This window comes from Carassius carassius, chromosome 19, assembly GCF_963082965.1.
Source record: "Carassius carassius chromosome 19, fCarCar2.1, whole genome shotgun sequence".
Classification (NCBI taxonomy): domain Eukaryota; kingdom Metazoa; phylum Chordata; class Actinopteri; order Cypriniformes; family Cyprinidae; genus Carassius; species Carassius carassius.
The window spans coordinates 19,428,583-19,448,776 of NC_081773.1; the positions used below are offsets into that span (position 1 = coordinate 19,428,583).

Genomic DNA, 20,194 nt, shown 5'->3' on the forward strand with positions numbered 1-20,194 from the left:
CCCTGTCTCAAAGCAGCGCTGAGCCACAACCCATGATTATAATGGCCTCGCGAGGGCGCGAGAGTGCCAACATCACATAAACACGGTGTCACTCTCCCTGTTCAGATGCATCATGTCCCCCATGTTCCTTCGGGCGACGATTGCTATGTCTGTTTAAATGCTGTTTGTGTGAGTTCCACAATAAAAGCATGTATACAATCAACAAAAGAGCTTTACTTCCTCTTACACTCAACACTGTGTCACTCGCCTTGTCTCAGAACAGTGCAGAGCCACAACCTATGATTATAATGGCCTCGCGAGGGAGCAAGAGTGCCAACACCACAAAAACACATGCATCATGCATCATGTCCCCCATGTCACTATGGGTGACGATTGCTATATGTGTTTAAATGATGTTTGTGTGAGTAAAAATTTTACTATAGAAGCATGTATCCAAATTCTTGCACCCAACACTGTGTCACTTGCCCTGTCTCAAACAGCGCAGAGCCACAACCCATGATTATAATGGCCTCTCGAGGGCGCAAGAGTGTCACACCATTATATAGCCGACTCGAACCACCCTCCCGCCAGTGCTTCTAGCCTCGCGGGGGCGGTGCCCTGGTCAAAACAAGTCATTAGTGGCTGTAGACCTAACGCGTCCGCGGTGTCATTTCATGGACGGTAGGAGGGCTATCCCAGGCGTTTCACCATGGATACTGGGAATAATTCACGACGGATATTCTCTCCAATTCAAACGCAGACCTCCCCGCTTCAATGGCTTGGTCCTGTCACTGACTTTGCCCCAAAACCATCCTGTTCTGCGACAGGAAGTTCTCAGTCTGCTCGAGAGGGAGCGATAGAGCGAAATTTCCCCTCAGATCGAGCGGAATGCGCATGTTGAATTATCTGGATGATTGGCTGATTTAAGCCCACTCAAGAGATGTGCTATCAGTCACGTGGAAACAATGCTTCACCGTTTGGATATGCTGGGACTGCGTGTGAATATGCAGAAGAGCGTGTTTTTACGAGTCGGACTGTAACATATCTGGGAATATGTTTGGACTCGATGGCGATGCGAGCCCATCTCTTTCTAGAGCATTTCATCGACTCTGCGCTGTTTCAGACCGGGCAGGTCGTTTTCACTGAGGGAATTTCAGAGGCTTCTGGGACTGATGGCGGCGGCTTCTTCAGTGTGCCATCTGGGTCTGCTACATTGTGGCCGCTACAGTTTTGGCTGTAACTCGAGTTCCGCCAAGGGCGTGGTCTTCGGTCCACAAGCACATACGGTCATTCACAGTTGCGTCAGCACTCTGAGACCGTGGAACAGCCCGGATATGTTCAGCCCAGGAGTTATTTTCTCTACAAACGCATCTACTTTAGGCTGTGGAGCAGTGCGTCTGGGCGTACCTGCCTCAGGCCTGTGGTCGGAGTCACAGAGAAGGTGGCACATAAACCGTTTGGAATTGGAAGCGGTGACCTTAGCCCTGTAAGCCTTTCGGTCGAAATTGGAGCAGCAACATGTACTGATTCAAACCCACAACACGTCTGTGGTCTCGTACATAAATCGCCAGGGCGGCGTGCGCTCCAGAGCTCTATTCAAACAGGCAGCGAGTCTCCTGTTGTGGGCGGACCGACACTTAATCTCCATAAGAGCGTCGCACATCCCCGGTACTTTGAACCGTGGAGTCAGCATGCTTTCGAGGAACGGGATTCCTCAAGGAGATGGAGGCTTCACCCAGGATCAGATCTAATGATTTGGGAGGGAGGAAGTGGATTTGTTTGCCACGAGCGAGAACACACACTGTAACACGTTCTTCTCGCTATCTCACTCCCCCCTGCCGGGAGATGCTCTGACATCGTATTGGCCGGAAGCCAGGCTTACACGTTCCCTCCGGTGAAGATTCTGCCTGTGTTGTGCAAAATCAGGGAGGAGAGAGCGTCAGTTATACTCGTGGCCCCGAACTGGCCGAATCAGCCCTGGTTCGCGGACCTGAGAGAGTTAGTGATGGCTCCCACATGGCGAATCCCCCTCAGGCAGGACCTGCTGTCTCAGGCGAACGGCACAATATGGCACCCCAGCCCCGAGCTGTGGAACCTTCATGTGTGGCCGCTGCGGGGACCCTAATAAGCGGGATCGAATGCCAGGGGAAGGATTATCCCCTCAACATCAGAGCTCATTCTGCGAGGACAATATAAATGCTTCCTGATGGGCCTGGTCTAGAGGTATGTCTGTCCAGTATTTATGTTTTGCTGCTGGCTGGTCTTCCCAGAACACAATCGCCAGGTTTTACAAGCTGGATGTACCCTCTGTAGCGTCACATGTACTTTCGGTGAGTTAAGTTTTATTCATTCTGTTATAACCAGCTATACAATAGTTACCATGGCTGTTAACTCTGTGTTATGGTTTATATGGTTTATGCAGTAGTCACCGCAAACGCCGTCGACTCTGTTTAACTCTCATGCTTGAGTGCTTATTGCGTTGTGTCTGCCCTGGTTAGTGCAGACTTCGATTTATTGCTTGAAGTTATGCAAATTGTGTTGGGGTCGGAGCAGATGTCTCATTGGTCTAGTTCCGCCTATCAGATGCAAGCACTCTTAGCGACACGGCCATTGGCTAGAACTGTCCTGCTTATGTGTGGGGGTGATTGACTCCGTTCAGGGCTTATCTTCACTGCTCTCACGGCGGGATTTTATACAGTTCCCATATACATCTTAGCTGACGTAATGTTGAGTTACCGCCTCGAGAGGGAATATCTCCGGTTACTATTGTAACCTCGGTTCCCTGAGAGGCGGGAATGAGACATTACGTTAGCCGCCATGGTCGCTGTTTGATCAGCTGTGCTAGCGTTCAGTCGTGATTCTGATGTCTTTTTCGCGCCCATGCATTTTATACTGCCCGCTGACCTGTCAGTATTTGCATGCTTCACGTCAATTTGCCAGCTGCCCCCAGCTGGTGTTAGCCAATAAGATTTCAGTGAAAGTGGAGAAGGGAGGAGTTCCCATATACGTCTTAACTGACATAATGTCTCGTTCCCGCCTCTCAGGGAACCGAGGTTACGATAGTAACCGGAGACGTTTTTGATGGTAAAAAGGGTGTTTTTTACTATGTTACAGACTATGTTACAGACTTTTCATTAAGACCCTAAAGAATCATATCAACTTGTGGAAAATGGGCATCGGATGACCTCTTTAAGAAAAATTTTGTTTATAAATTAAATATATTTATATACAGTACACATAATACACATGTAATACATGTGAATATTTTCAAAAGATATACTGTATGTGTGTCTTTATATATACATAATAAATATACACAGTACATACACATACATTATATACACAAAAACTTTTATTTTGGATGTGATTAATCACAATAAAAATATAATCACATAATTAAAAAACATCTCGGTTACATGCGTAACCCTCATTCCCTGATGAAGGGAACGAAGGGGGACATTATGTCAAACGACATATGGGGTCTCACTTGGGAAGAAAAAACGCCAATGAAAATTGGCTAGTGGATTTTGCAAGCTTAGCCACTCCCCGTGCCTACGGGTATAAATAGGCGACAGGTGCATCCATTCATTCAGGTTTTATGCTGAGGAGCCAAGAACGTGTCTCAGCAACAGCGAATGGTTCAAGGTTGTGGCATAGGGACACAACGTCTCTGTTCCCTCCATCAGGGAACGAGGGTTACGTACGTAACCAAGATGTTCCCTATCTGTTTGTCACTGGGAAGTCGTGGCCTAATGGTTAGAGAGTCGGACTCCCAATCGAAAGGTTGTGAGTTCGAGTCCTGGGCCGGCAGGAATTGTAGGTGGGGGGAGTGCATGTACAGTTCTCTCTGTGACGTGGAGATACTGATATGGACTGACCTAGGGGGAAGTACTACATGGGTCTCTGAGGCAGGTTCTACCTTAGAGTACGGATGGAACAGCTGCCAGAAGAGACTGACAGAGCGGGTCTGTCAAGGGAAGACACGGGTTTACCAAGAGTGAAAACTTACCATGGAAGAATGCACATACGGGATTACCCGTAGAGAATCAAGTCATATGAACACCTAGCCCAGTACAGGGGCTGACTGGAACTCAGGGCATGCTAGCACCAGTACTGGGCCTGGCGCCAGACTGCTCCGCCAAGTCTGACGTCCGAGGGTGCTGGAGGATGCTCGACCAGAGTATGCCAACCAGGGAACTCTACTGGGAGAAGAAAGGCGCTCGTATCCCCATGTGAGGGGGAATGGCGCAGCAAGCATGACACCGAGCCAGTCCTTCCCGCCAATTACCTGTTGAACTTCAGCTCGACTGAGTCTAGCGGCTCAAAGAGACCCCTCTGAAGTCCAGCCAGAACAATAGAGAGGTCCCAGGAGTGAATCAGGGGTGTCCTAGGAGGATTTAACCTTCTAGCACCCCTCAGGAACCTAACAATCAAGTCATGCTTCCCCAGGGACCGGCCGTCCACTGCATTATGGTGCAACCTTTCTTGCGGGAAAGAAAGTACAACTCTGACTGAGCATCTCTGGGGGTCTTCTCAGTGAGAAGAACACCAATTCGTGAACAGACTCCACTTCAAAGCATAGGCATGCCTCGTGGAAGGTGGAGTGGTAGTGTCTACCACCGCTGGTGGCAGATCACTTAGGTCTGCTGCGTCCCGTCCAGAAGCCACATGTGGAGGTTCCAAAGATCTGGACGCGAGTGGCATATGGTGCCCAGCCCCTGAGATAGGAGGTCCCTCCTCAGGGGGATGCGCCAGGGAGGGGCTGTCACGAGGAGCATGAGTTCCAAAAACCAGATCCGGGTGGGCCAGTAAGGCGCAACCAACAGGACCTGTTCATCATCCTCCATGACCTTGCACAGTGTGAGTGCGAGCAGGCTCACTGGGGGAAACATGCAAAATCCACTAGCCAATTTTCATTGGCGTTTTTTCTTAAAACTCAGAAATGATTGCCCTCCCAAGTGAGACCCCATATGTCGTTCGACATAACTCGTAGTGACCGACAGTATAGGGAATAAAAGTTAGAATACATTTATATTAATTCTTATTTATATTAATTCTTATATTATTATTATTTTTATTATAAATATATTTTTCACACTAAGTATAGTTCCAAAGCTGTTTATCACTTAACATTGATAGCCCAACATCAATCAATCAGTCAATTAATCAATCAATCACAAATTTTAAACCTCTTGCCCTGAGGAACCCTGGGCACCCCTTCTGTAATTTGCATAAAAATACATTGCACACAAATATTGGATAATTTTTCTCTCTCTCTCTATTATTATTATTATTTAATAAAAAATATACAAATATTTATTTATGATATTTATTCAATCTGTCATTCTGATGCCTTAAAATGCTGTCTGCTCATTAGATTTTAGAACTCAGCTATTGACTTTTGTCCAGTAGGCCAGTACTTTGTGTAATGGGAAATAATTGATTAGTTTTGATTCTAATTGGAAACAGTTGAGATATATACTAAATTGTTAACCAAAGTGATACGTTTAAATTGGCTCATTAAGCAACACAGATAATAATTTTGTGTGCACCACATTACATTAACAAAAGCTGGATAAAAAAGGAGCAGTAACACTATGTATTCATTCCAGTGCCACTACATGAACTGAATCTGAACTGTATAAACAGAACCCCAGAGAAAGTGGCTCCAAAACTTGCATTTGTACTTGGTTTCCCGTTGCACAAGGGGTTGTGAAGAGAAAAGGCATGTCGAGACTTGGAGAGTGATGATCTGGGTTTCTCAGTTCTGCCTCTCCTCTCAACTTCTGTTCCAGGGAACGGCGTGTGCAACTGCGGAAATTGTGACTGCTGGGATGGCTGGACCGGAAATGCCTGTGAAATCTGGGTTAGAGAGGAGTTTTAACCCCTGGTAGACACTTAAATACTGTTTCTGTTGTCAGCCAAGACAAGAAAAGGGTGGCTGCACCAACAGCAAACAAGGGAAAATTTATTTTAAAGATCTGTGCAATATAGCAGCATTCAAATTTTCTTAAAGAAGTGTAGTTTAAATTCCATTATATGCACATAAAACAGCTGTGGGAGATGACATCTATAATCCTCTTTAATTTGCCATGTAACTATATATATATATATATATATATATATATATATATATATATATATATATATATATACATAGATATTGTGTATAATAATGCTTACATAGACTATTGAGACACATAAGCACTAAAAGGAGAGGATCCATACAAACGGCCAATAAACAAGTAAGAGCATTTTATTATTATTCAGGTTGTGGTTTTTTAGAGCTCTGCTTGTTTGCTAATTACACTATTGTATGGTAAGTTCCATGTGAAAAAGTAGTAAACAGCCAGATGCCAATAAATTTACAATGCTCTGAATTAAAGCTTTTTTTTTAAAACATTGAATTATTCCTTTGTCCAAAAATGTCCATGCTGGTGTGTGTATATGTATATGTATATGTATGTATGTATTTATGTATGTATAATATAAGTACATATATTGATCAAATATCGCATCAAATTGGTTAGAGAGATTTCAGTACACCTTTATATAAATATTTTATTCAATATGTTGTATCTGTGTATACAACAAACACAAACTGTACAGTGCAGACAAACTCTTTGCATATATGTATGTAAAATTAGCAGAACATACCAACAGTCCATGATACACATAACCTACGACATGCAGTTCATATATGCCACCTTCTTCCCATGCAACAGATGAAGTAACTGTCAAATCAAGGTTCAAAACCAATCAAGAGACAATGGAGACCTTCCTTCACCACTGAAAATCAGAAATACGGAGAAAACACAGAAATGATCAATTGTTCAGCGATTGCTCCTCATTACAAATTATCAACGTCAAGCACGACCTGAATGTAACGAAACGAACACGGACGTTTGAAAGAGGAAAAAACAAACAAACGTACTAACAAATGCACATGTACTCACCAGTCACTTACAAAAATAAATTCAACCTTCGTAAAACCAGTTCACTGGTCTGCAGGGCAGCTGTAGCCCAGCATGTAGAGCTCATTGTAGTGAGTGATTTGTTTCGTGTGGAAGTGGGACACCAGCCTCGAACTGATTTAAAAAATGAAGCTACTTTTCCTGTATAGTACTGCAATCTCATTCTAGCATTAAATTTGGCTTTGTACAGACAAATATTTAAGTCTAATGTGCTTGAACATCTCCTAATATGAAACTAGCTCGAAAATCCAATAAATGAAAATATAGGTCTTTAAATGAAGTGTAGAATATATTTGTATTTAGCAGCGTAGCCTCTGTCTACTTCATAACATTCTAAACGTTATTCATCATTCAAACTATGAAAACTGCTAAAGCAAGACAGGCTTCATGTCATCTCGGCTGATAATTGGCTAATCGCTAAAATCCTAAGTAGATATGAGTAGATGACTATTTCAAACGCAAAGTGCAATGGTCTCAATCTAGAGTATGAGGGAGCCTTATGTAATCATGCCCATTCAGTGTAGCCCTATGCCTCAAACTGTCTTTAGACATTTCTAGTTGTTCCATACTTTGGTCCTTAAGAGAACGCATGCAGGTGATTAATAATAGGTACCCCGGTCTTGTACTTGAACAATCGAAGTGAAGGACATCATTTAAAATCTCTTCAAGTTTGAATCGAGACAACTAAAAAGTCGAGACAACTGTTCTTTGTGATGAACCCTAGTCACAATGAGGACAAAAAAAAAACAAAGAGGACCGCCTTCCTCCGAGATATTGAAATTGTTCGGCTGGATTCTTGTGTGTACAGACTTTGGTAATAATCAACTTTTGTGTGTTTGTGGATCAAGTTGCTACTGAATCTGTTTGTTTGTGTGTGTGTGTGTGTGTGTGTCTGGGGCATGAGGCACCTTTAACCCAGCACAGACTGGGTACATGTTTTTGCATGCTGGGTTAGAGGTCATCACAGGCACATGATGAGCAGTACTGGACTCTGCATGCTGAGCTAGGAAAACCCCTCTCATTTCAGAATTCTAATATCTGGTAGTTAAAAATCTATTATTTATTTTTATTTTATTTTTTGGTAGATTTTTGTTTTATTTGTATACAGTGAAAACATTGTTATAGAAGCCATTTCTTGCACTGCGTCAACATTGCAAGAACAGAACGTAATACTAACCTTGGCCATGCCTTTGCTGAACAAAATGGATGTGCAGCCAATAGTAATGGTGCCTACTTACATTGAGACATTTAACCGCCCAGGCCTGAAGTAGACTGTATTTCTCTATGGCTGCCACTCTCGTAACATTTAATGTGCTAGGCGAACTAGCCCTCAGTTCAGAGTCAGCATGTCAAAGAGAGGCCTTGACCAGAGGCCTACAAGGCCTATAGATATTCCTAGAGCCCACGCTCTAAATTAAGAGCAAAGAAAAGTGGAAATTCACCTAGTTACTGGGGTTGAAACCAATTTGCACCGTACTAGATAGTGATATGTACTCTATACACCTTCCCCAGCTCATGCCAGCTCCTTGTGTTGGACTGCTGCGGGCGTGACTAATGCACTCGCTGGAATTTGCTAAGTATACTTGTGTCCCTTTCTAGACATTACAAGAATGAGAAGACATGAGCACTGACCATAAACATTGTGAAGGTACTATGTGAGAATCCTTCGTTGTGTTTGAATGACTGCACACCAGAACACATCGCACACTGCCCCGACAACAAATTTCCTAAGTCACTGACAAAAGGGAAAAATTTGGAACACCTAGAAAGGAGGAGACACAGGAGCATACTTAATTTGAAAAAAAAAAGTTGTAGATTCCAATCCATATATATGTATATCTTTACAGTATTACCCCAGAGCGGAGCTGGTGTCACTGTATATATAGAAAATAGATCTGCTGCGACAGGGTTCAAGAAAAGGGTTATAACGGGTGACTGTTAGCAGGCAAAAGAACCATCACGCAAGCGCCTGCAGTACACAATTTCATTCTTGTGGATTGTCTCGATTACAGAAAAAACATCAGCTTTATTGTATGTCAATAGGCATTCCATATCAGTTAGGGCATTCCATGGTGAAAGTTTAGCTGGTTTATCCAGTCGCATCCTCCTACGTGCACAGCTGACCACTCTTCTGGAGCCAGTCCGTCGTCGAATTAGATCGGAACAGTCAAGAGTGAAGGGGGTGGAGGGAATGGGGAGGAGAGAGCAGAGGATGCCTGGATCTGATCCACAAACATGGAGAGTCTGACAAAAGGAGCACAGCTCTCCGGGGTTGAGCATGGCCAAGATGGAATCTGGCTATGTGGTGGGCTTGGTTTCCTTGCTGACAGGTTTGCCTCCGTTCATGACGGCCGGCTCTGTGCTTTTACTGGGAGGCATGGCAGGTTTGGGCACTGTCTCCCCCACGTCATGCAATGATGGCTCTCGGTACATAGCGACTGCAAAACACATCAGAGAAGGCAAGAGTCAGCCAGGTAACTGCAGCCGCCCCATCTGTCTCTCTTATTGGAAATTATTTTTGGGGCTTGGCTAAAAATCTGTGTATAATTACATCTAGAAAAGTTTCTCCCAACTCATCAAACTTGGCTAAAATGACAATATTCATTAGGGAAACTCTGACAGGACATGTGAAGTTTGTCAAAGTGCGGGCAAGCTGTCAGCGGGGCTGCATCCTTTCCTTAGTTGTGATAGGAAGATGGTCTGATCTCTCGTGATGCATATGACTAGGTTCACTGCTTCACATCAGTTCAGACTTAATTTATTCTTAGCAGTGCTGCTACATTATGGGTTGCTGGCTGGTGTTGTGGTATTAGTCGAGAAAATAATGAACACACAACAGGATGAGAGACTGGACTAAAATGTGGGCATCTTTACACAGCAATAAAGCATTGCACAGACAGAAATGGTCAACACATCATTGCAAATTACACCTCAAACCGTGCATAAAGCATCAATCTCACACATTTTACAGTGTGGCCATAAAGGAGCTGTAAGGAATATTTAAAAGGACAGGTTGTCCATCATTATGGTACGAAGATGGGTTTAGCATATGTGGTGCTGTGAAATAATGTTAATTGAGTTGTAAATCATTATGTATTCAGATAACAGGGATATAAGGCCAAATGTATTTTTTTTTTTTTTTTTTTTTTTACTGTCATGGAAAATTGCAGTCTACACATCCTGTTATGTTCCAAAATCATAAAGTGTTTGAAAAATATGAGGATTTTACCCAGAACACAGTCAACAACCCTGATTACTATTTTGATGATCAGTGTTTCTCAACTGATTTGACACATTTCTAAGGTCAATGCTTTAAAAAAAATTGACTTATTTAAGCAAAACTGCATTATGAGTGCTGCATTATTTCTAGGTAACACATCTTACACAGGAAATATTATGAAAACTTCTAATTTAAGTGAATCTTAAAACAATTTTCACATAAACCCATTATAATAAATGTCATATTTACCTGTGCCTTTCAGCAGAAATATAAAGACATTGAAATTGAAGTTATCAAACGCTAAATTCTAAATTAAATACAGATGAATCTTTAAAGCTATAAAAGTTATTTTCCTCCTTTTTTTCTATGCGTCTTGAATGTCTCCCATTCTCAGTCGTTCTGCAACTCTATAAATGCATTTCTTGTCAAGAGAAAAAGTGACAGAAGCAGCAGTTGTGAGTGGGGTGGCCAACCCTAGCCACGCCCCTCAGTTAATTGCATTAAATATTAGGGATGCAAGATTATATCGGCCACCATATCGTTATCGGCCGATAAATGTACATTTTTCTGTTATAGTTATCGAACCAATAAAACAATTTGGCCGATATCTTAGAGCCGATAATTAATGCATTACTTCCTGCAGAGATACTTCAGATGCACATGGTTCACCATGATGGTTTTTAATTGCTTTAAATATCATTGGAAACACTTTGAAAAGGAAAATACAGTGAACTGCAACATGTGCAGGGCAAGTCTGTCGTATTATAATGATATTATTAGCTACTGTAAAATAATGTAGGGGAATCTTTGTTCGCCCATATTTCAGCGCATTGTTAAGGGAAGAGTGCATCCACAATGGATCCACACGACTACACACGACGCACAGTTAAGTTCGCTTGTGCATTTACAGTCTTTCGTGCAATTGTACGTTGTAATATTGGATTGGTAACTTAGTTCGAGTTCACGTGTGCATTTGGTCTTTTTGTATGTATATAAGTTGTAATATTATATTTATATTGTATAAATATCTGAATATATGATGCGTTTCCCTGTGTTGAATAAGCTGGCAGCACCAGTTTACCGGTGTTCATCCAGCTCTTCAGCTTCAGCACATGTAGCTTGAACAGCTTCAGCACAACATTAATAACTATAATTCGGAATGTCATAAACATAATACTATAAAGAGAATATTACCATAATAAAAAAGTTGTGAATTATTTGGGTCTATTTGCCGTGTTTCAGCTCGTTGTTACAGGAAGGGCCAAGAGTGTGTCCATGAAACATGACTATTCGGGTTGTAGCGTGGATGCATTGCAATATTGGAAATAGGCTACTTCTGTTTTAAACCATGAAGGTGAGCCAGTGGATATCATACAAGCAACGTGCAAACTTTGTGCAAGTCAAACTTATGCCGGTGAACTTCTTTCACCATAATAGTGAAAGTAAAAACTGATGGCACTTTTGGCATCTGACGATGCATGCATTAACAGCACATATTCTCTCAGAGACGATGAGAGACGAATCTCCTAATATGTGGTATATATATCTGTTTTAATTTATTTCTTAAATGTTTCTCTTGTGGCCCGAACATGGTTAAAACAATGAGAAGAAAAATATTTTGTGCTGAACAGGTTGTTTTTGGAAATCGTTGCATAAAATAAAGCTGCTCTTTTGCTTCATTGATAAAAGATTTACTGAAGTGTAACAATTTTATTTAGGCTATAGGCCTATAATTCATTGTAAGCTATAATAGACCTGTTTAAAAATACATTTTTAAAACATTTTCAGTGAGGAGTAGCCTAAGCTAATGGCCTAATTTTTTATTTACCTCACAGGCTGCGAGTCACAGTGTGTATTTAAGGTATGCGGTGATGCGCTATGAAATTGTTGTGAAGCAAATTAATTGTAATATTAATTATATAATAAAAGTAACCTAATAATAATAGCCAGAAAATAACAGGCCTACATTAATTGGAAATGCCAAATACTCTCAATAATGACGATATTTAATGATTTTGACAATATATCTGGCTGTAGTCCTTACATGATTGTCTTCTTTCAACACACTCTATCGTCTTTTCGTCAGGCCCCCCAATCCGCTACGCCACTGTCCATGGCACAATTTTTTTATTAAATTTATTTTTTACATGTAATTTATGTTGTCCAGTAACTTGTTTCCATTATTTAAGAATTATTTTATTTATTTGTAAGGCTGCTTTATGCTTTATGTTTGATTTATGTTTGTGTTTAATGCCTTTTAAGGTGAGACTTTTTGGTAATCAGGCTCTCAAAAATTATGTAAAAATGTGGATTTAGATTTATCAGCCAACATATCGGTTATGGGCTTTTATATTTAAGGAGTTATCTGTTATCGGTATCGGACAAAATTTTCATATCGGTGCATCCCTATTAAATTTTTTTCAAGCGTTAAACTGAAAATGTATCGCCTGAATTAATGCGCTTATTTTGATACCACTAATATATATATATATATATATATATATATATATATATATATATATATACAGTACAGACCAAAAGTTTGGAAACATTACTATTTTTAATGTTTTTGAAAGAAGTTTCTTCTGCTCATCAAGCCTGCATTTATTTGATCAAAAATACAGAAAAAAATGTAATATTGTGATATATTATTACAATTTAAAATAATTGTTTTTAAATGTATTATACTTTAAATTATCATTTATTTCTGTGATGCAAAGCTGAATTTTTAGGATCATTATTACATGATCCTTTAGAAATCATTCTAATATGATGATTCTTTATCAAAGTTGGAAACAGTTCTGCTGCTTAATATTTTTTCAGAACATGTGATACTATTTTAGGATACTTTGATGAATTAAAAAAAAAAGAAGCTATGTTTTTAAAATATAAATATTTTGTAATAACAATATACACTACTGGTCAGTAATTTGGGGTCAGTAATTTTTTTTTCTTTCTTTTTTTAAATAAAATCAATACTTTTATTCAGCAAGGATGTGTTAAATTGATAAAAAGTGATAGTAAAGAAAATATATTATTAGAATATATATTATTAGAAAAATATTTTATTTTGAATTAATGCAGTTCTTTTTAACCTTTTATTCATCAAATATATTAGACAGCAGAACTGTTTCCAACACTCATAATAAATCAGAATATTAGAATGATTTCTAAAGGATCATGCGATAGACTGGATGTTACATGTGACACTGAAGGCTGGAGTAATGATGCTGAAAATTCAGCTTTGCATCACAGGAATAAATTATTTTTTTTAAAGTATATTCAAATAGAAAACTATTATTTTAAGTTGTAATAATATTTCACAATATTACTGTTTTTTCTGTATTTTTGATCAAATAAATGCAGGCTTGATGAGCAGAAGAAACTTCTTTCAAAAACATTATATATATATATATATATAGCAGGACTGACAAAATTAACACGTTAATAATACATTAACGCAAATTCATTTTAACCACACTGATTTTATTAACCCAGGATTAAGCACACATTTTCTTTTTGACCCGTGGCATAACCTATAAATTAGTTTGAGAAATGGAGATGCTGACAGTGTTGCCAACTAATTGACTCTGTCCCTAGATTAGGGACTTGAGTCAGAGTTGTTTTTATTTATTTATTTTAAAGTGCCTAGCAACAAATATTTAGGGTTTGCCAAAACCATATTTAATTTCTGAGACGCGCCAGTACTGCCGCGCTAGCGCAAGGTCTCTCTTTCTCGCTGTGCACACACCTCTTTCTCTGCATCTGCTCTATTCAACAAGCAGCTGTGAGGAGCAGTGCTTTCAGTTGAAATATATGTTATGTTTGTCAATAATTTTACATGCAAGTATAGCTGAAATCACAGCACAGCTATTGTCTTTATCTTATATGAAGTCTTTTTGATTTCATCAGACAACGGCTCGATTATCAGGATTTTTGTGTAGATTAACGTCTTGGAAGGGAGAGCTATTTATGTAGTCTTAGTGGGTCACAATTTAGTCATTATTTCATATTCATTCCATTGTATGACAACAGAAATAGTATAATATATAAATTAAAACATTTTTATTGAGAATTTAGCTGCATCAAAATCACTAGCGGCACCAGGATTTTTATTGTAGGTGGGCCTCCAGAAAACTGGATGGGCCAGTTAAAATAAGTCCAGTTAAAATAAGCTTTTCTGCGGCACTGAGGACACCAGCATCTATCGCTGTCCTAAGCTCAGTGCTTGACCTTGTTGATTCAAGTATTAAAGTATTTAAGGTACATTTAGAATTTAGAACATACAAAAAGGTGTAGTTGTGATTAATCACGGGTTAACTCATGACAATTGTGCAATTAATCACAATTAAATAATTGATTGACAGCACTAAAATACACACACACAAACACACACGCACACAAACATGCACACACACACACACACACACACACACACACACACACACATATATATATATATATATATATATATATATATATATATACAGTACAGACCAAAAGTTTGGAAACATTACTATTTTTAATGTTTTTGAAAGAAGTTTCTTCTGCTCATCAAGCCTGCATTTATTTGATCAAAAATACAGAAAAAACAGTAATATTGTGAAATATTATTACAACTTAAAATAATCGTTTTCTATTTGAATATACTTAAAAAATAATAATTTATTCCTGTGATGCAAAGCTGAATTTTCAGCATCATTGCTCCAGCCTTCAGTGTCACATGTAACATCCAGTCTATCACATGATCCTTTAGAAATCATTCTAATATTCTGATTTATTATGAGTGTTGGAAACAGTTCTGCTGTCTAATATATTTGATTAATAAAAGTTTAAAAAGAACTGCATTTATTCAAAAGAAAAAAAATTCTAATAATATATTCTAATAATATATCACTTTTTATCAATTTAACACATCCTTGCTGAATAAAAGTATTGATTTTATTTAAAAAAAGAAAGAAAAAAAAATTACGGACCCCAAATTACTGACCAGTAGTGTATATTGTTATTACAAAATATTTATATTTTAAAAACATAGCTTCTTTTTTTTTTACTTTTTATTCATCAAAGTATCCTAAAAAAGTATCACATGTTCTAAAAAAATATTTATATATTTATAAATAATTATAAATATTGATAAAGAATCATCATATTAGAATGATTTCTAAAGGATCATGTGATAATGATCCTAAAAATTCAGCTTTGCGTCACAGAAATAAATGATAATTTAAAGTAAAATAAATTTAAAAACAATTATTTTGAATTGTAATAATATATCACAATATTAAATTTCTTTCTGTATTTTTGATCAAATAAATGCAGGCTTGATGAGCAGAAGAAACTTCTTTCAAAAACATAAAAAATAGTAATGTTTCCAAACTTTTGGTCTGTACTGTATATGGGACATGTGGGGGGTGGGGGAGAAATCAGCATTTTATGTATGTGTGTGTGTGTGTGTGTGTGTGTGTCTGTGTGTGTGTGTGTGTGTGTGTGTGTGTGTGTGTGTGTGTGTGTGTGTGTGTGTGTGTGTGTTTGTGTGTTTGTGTGTGTGTGTGTGTGTTTATTAAGGGTGTCGCAATATACCCGTATTGACGATAACCGTGATATTCAAATCATGAAATATCAACATTGCGTTAATTTAGGGTTTGATAATATACCAGTATCGGCAATAACCACAATATTTAAAATGAACAGGATACTTATGATAACACAACATGCAAATAGCCTACTCCAGCACCAGTACCTGGTTGACCTCCCAGGTGGCAGTACTGTGCCTCAACGCTGACCCCTGTCAAACAAGAAGACACAGCGTGCGGCCGAGCAACTCCGAGAAGAACCATGCATACATACAGTAAGTTGCCATTATTGTACTTTCATGGAATGGGAAATGTTACATTAACCTGTTAACAGCAGTTTCCTGTGTTGAAATATTTAAATAATGGGGTAATTATTTAAGTAACGCGTTTTCTCTACTTGTCTAATTTTTGTTATTGCATTTGCATTTAAGTCATGGCCAATACATGTGCATTTCTTTGTTCAAATCTATTCTCAGATTTAAACAAATCTAGAAAAACTGAGCGACCACATTTCTTCATAAATGCCTCATCTGCGGCCTTTCTAGATGCACATTAATACTGAATTAGAAGCGCGTTAATTGCATGACTGCACTGACACGGCGCAACGATAGGTTAAAGAGATAAAAATAGGGTATGCAAGTTATCAGGTTAAAGTATCAGTTTTGATGTTAATATTTATTCATCATACTGTTGAACTTAACAGGATTTTCTCTCTTGTTATTTCTTAGACAGCTTCAAAGAAGACAGAGAAAGCCAGAGTCTCAGGTCAGCTGTGAACTGAATTAGAAGTGAAAATGCATGTGCCCTGTGTTTATCAGTATCATTATGCTTATTAGGTAAAAAATAAAAATAAAATAAACAAACTTAAAATGAATTTGGCTGATTCCCCAAGGTTTCTATAGATATCACGATATACAGTATATCGGTCTTGTTCTGGCCACAATAACCATGGTGTGGAAAATCTAATATTGTGACAGACCTAATGTGTGTGTGTGTGTGTGTGTGTGTTTGTGTATATATATATATATATATATATACACAAACACACACACACACACAAGAGATTGGTTGGATTTGTTAAATGTGGGCCAAAATCATCACAATTAAAAAAACCAAAGATGTTTGAGTTCAATTTGAGTTGAATTACTGAAATAAATTAACTTTTCCACGACATTCTTATTTATTGAGATGCACCTGTATATATATATATATATATATATATATATATATATATATATATATATATATATATGTAGTATTTTCCACATCAACTCAAGCTCTGTATCTAAGGAAGTAATGGTGAAGATATTCAATTCACACCTGGCATGGGTGTTGTACAGCCCCATGAGAGCACAGCACAGATGGTGATGATGGGTCATCACTGACCAATGACATTTCTCCCTCTTTTCTTGAGTCAATGTAGATCTGCTCAAATTAAGCTGAACTCTGTCTGGCCTCTATCAAGAAACTATGATTCAGTGTCAATTAGGCTGTCTCTCATCTCATTTGAAACTGCTGTCCTCTTCCTCTCTTCTCACCCTCTTCTTACATCATTTCCTCTTGCTCTTTCCTCAACTCTTTCAATGTCCTCCTCCTCTCCTCTCCTCATCCTACATCCTCTCCCAGTCCTCTCCCATCATCTGTCTTCCTCCTCCACTCTTACTCTCTCGTCTTTATCTTTTCCTACCTCTCCATCTCTGATGTTTTGTGTTTTGCATGCTCTGAAAACATGAACCTTGGACTGCAGATTTTTCATGTGTGGGTTCACGATAAAAAATGTATGTTGTCATTTGTATTAACACAATGAAAATGTACAACCTGTTTTGGAAAAGCATTTGGATGCCTGTGTTTCTTGTTTTGAAAACCTTGACCTTAGTTTGAAAAAAAATGTGTAAACCATTTGAGAAAACTGTAAAAAGGCATCAAGCAAAAGCATATCTTTCAGGGTCTTATGCACTTCATTACCATTCTGCCAGTGTCACAGTGACCTGGATGTTAACCGTTCTCTTGAGGCTTTCAGAGCACACTTTACCTTCTAATGGCTTGGGCAGGAAGTGAGCAGCTGGTTTAGTTTTCTTCACCCGGTTCCCCTTCATGGCCTGGCCATCTTTATTTAAGCCAAGGAACCATGCTCTCCCCGACTCCTGCTGCCTATACAGCATGGATGAGTAGATCACATAGTAGTTTTCAAACACAGACTCTTTAAACTTGCATTCTGGCGTAAACAGTTCCTGTAAGAAAGGGAGACACAAGAGGATGGCATCACACAAAAGCTGTGGGAAATTCTGTGTGGGATTTTGAGTAAAAAAAAAAGGTTTGGTAAACATTTCACAACCATTTTAAATGAATAACTGAAATTTATTTCCACATGAATAACTGAAACTATATGTTTGACCTAATTCTATCCAATAGAAATACCCCTTAATTATTTATTATTCTAAATAATATCAATAATGTAGCAATTTAACATTGCCATTTCTATTGCATCTTACATTACCTCTAGTTCCATCACAAATCCCTAAGCATTTGAAACCTCAGGATTGGAAAACACTGATTTATAACATGCAGTTTTAAGTCAGAATAAACTCATGTATCAATCAGAAGAGCTATACGACGTATTAAACAGATTGCACTTCTGTCCCTCACAGCTGTTTCCATTCATTCACTAAATATGGTGTCCACTCTGAATAACATTTATAATTTCTATGTTTATACAGTTGGACAGACAGTACATTGGGATTTGGAGTTTTGGTACATTTAATTAACAGAATAGAAACAGCAAACTTGGTAACAGAACACAGAGACTTCTTAAAATAACATTCAAATTCCTGTACATTTTCCTATTACTCTGTGTGCATGATGATACACCTGAGGTCTAATCTGTAGGCAGACACTGCAGGTCTGTCTGCTGATACCCGAATGAGCATACAGACAAAATAATTGGCCCCAAACAAAATGTGATATTCGCTCATGACAAATTAATCTCTACTTTCACCTTCACTTCAGGTGCCATGCTCAGCCATGCTAAGTCTATTATTTTCTTCAAATATCCATATCCAATTGCACATTCCACAATCCACACTTTGGCAAGAGGACATTCCAACCTCTTCTTTAGCATCTTCTCAGTTCATCTGATTCCACACCTAAAAGTCAGAGCAAATTGTGGGCATGCTGTACACCCACACTTCATTTGGCTCCACGAAATTTCATTTTGCAGTTCATTTGAAAAGTCTGGGATCATGCCAGACTGTTTATCTAGCAGGAGCCGTAAACATTATCTGTAAATATTAAATCTAAAAATAATTTCTCAAAAACTGAGAGTTCAAAGGAACATTGTTTTCTCTATGGAAACTAAAGCCATACATCTGATTAAAATGTCCCATATTTTCCTAAACAGCTCACACTTCCTTATCCAGAACATAAGACTCCATCAGATTAATCAATCGATTATAATAAAAATGGCACAGCTGTCACACAGAGTTGCGAAACAGAGATCTTAAAGAATGAAGGTAATTCAAGTGTTGTTCAGTGGTGTGGTTTTGTTTCATTTATTTTTAAACTTATGTTGAACGTCACATTGCATTATCACTAAAATAATTAAAATACCCATTACATTCACATTTACATTTAGTCATTAAGTTGATGCTTTTATCCAAAGTGACTTACAAATGAGAATAAAAACATTATAATAACAATTCACATTTAAAGATTGACTAAAAACAGACTCACTATGTGCAGTAGCAAACTGTATTAGCTTCACATTATGTGCCATATATATATATATATATATATATATATATATATATATATATATATATATATATATATATATATATTATATATATTATATATAATATATATATATATATATATATATATATATATATATATATATATATATATATATATTACTTCATTATGACTGATTTAATTTAAATATTGCAGCGCATCTTCTTCAAAATTACTTAATTTAGCCAGTGAGAGCCATTTCATCTCCATTGTATGACCCATTATTTGGTGCCATCTGTAAACAATGTGTGTATGTTGCATTACCCTGCAAATTGCTGCATTGATTAAATCTTCCAGGCTTGCTGTCAATTCAATAACTCCACCACTTCAATAATCCTAGGAGCACTTCTCTCTAATGGTAAATAGCACCAAAACTATCATTTATAAATCAATAAGTTCCATTAACACCCATCATTAAACTACACATTATAGACCTCATATCTGAATAAAACGTCAAGTTCTAAACAGATAAATATGTGTCCGTTCTAAAAGTCCCTTCTAAATGAAAAATGAGGCAGATTTTACAGCAAAGCACTTCCTAATGTACTATCTTTATGAAAATAATACTGTTGAATAGGAGATTTAATATATCCCATATTTTAAAAGGTCAGTTAATCAAACAATTAAAAACCCCTATAATATATATTAATAAAAGT

General features: G+C 38.0%; 2 protein-coding genes across 4 annotated transcripts in view; one reads left to right on the top strand and one right to left on the bottom strand.

Annotated features, from left to right (window-relative positions):
* Positions 1-6,379, top strand: part of LOC132095309 (integrin beta-like protein 1) — a 44,670-nt gene extending 38,291 nt beyond the window's left edge. Inside the window, exon 11 of the mRNA XM_059500160.1 lies at positions 5,775-6,379. Within this exon, the coding sequence (XP_059356143.1) occupies positions 5,775-5,863 (89 nt within the window). The 3' untranslated portion in view covers positions 5,864-6,379. The remainder of the gene's footprint in view (positions 1-5,774) is intronic.
* A 2,330-nt stretch (positions 6,380-8,709) lies between these two features.
* Positions 8,710-20,194, bottom strand: part of LOC132095310 (fibroblast growth factor 14) — a 138,408-nt gene continuing 126,923 nt past the window's right edge. For all 3 annotated transcript variants that reach the window (XM_059500162.1, XM_059500163.1, XM_059500161.1), the window contains exons 4-5: positions 17,782-17,980; positions 8,710-9,391 (exon numbers count right to left, since the gene is read on the bottom strand). In XM_059500162.1, coding sequence (XP_059356145.1) covers positions 9,252-9,391; positions 17,782-17,980 — 339 coding nt within the window. In that variant the 3' untranslated portion in view covers positions 8,710-9,251. The remainder of the gene's footprint in view (positions 9,392-17,781; positions 17,981-20,194) is intronic.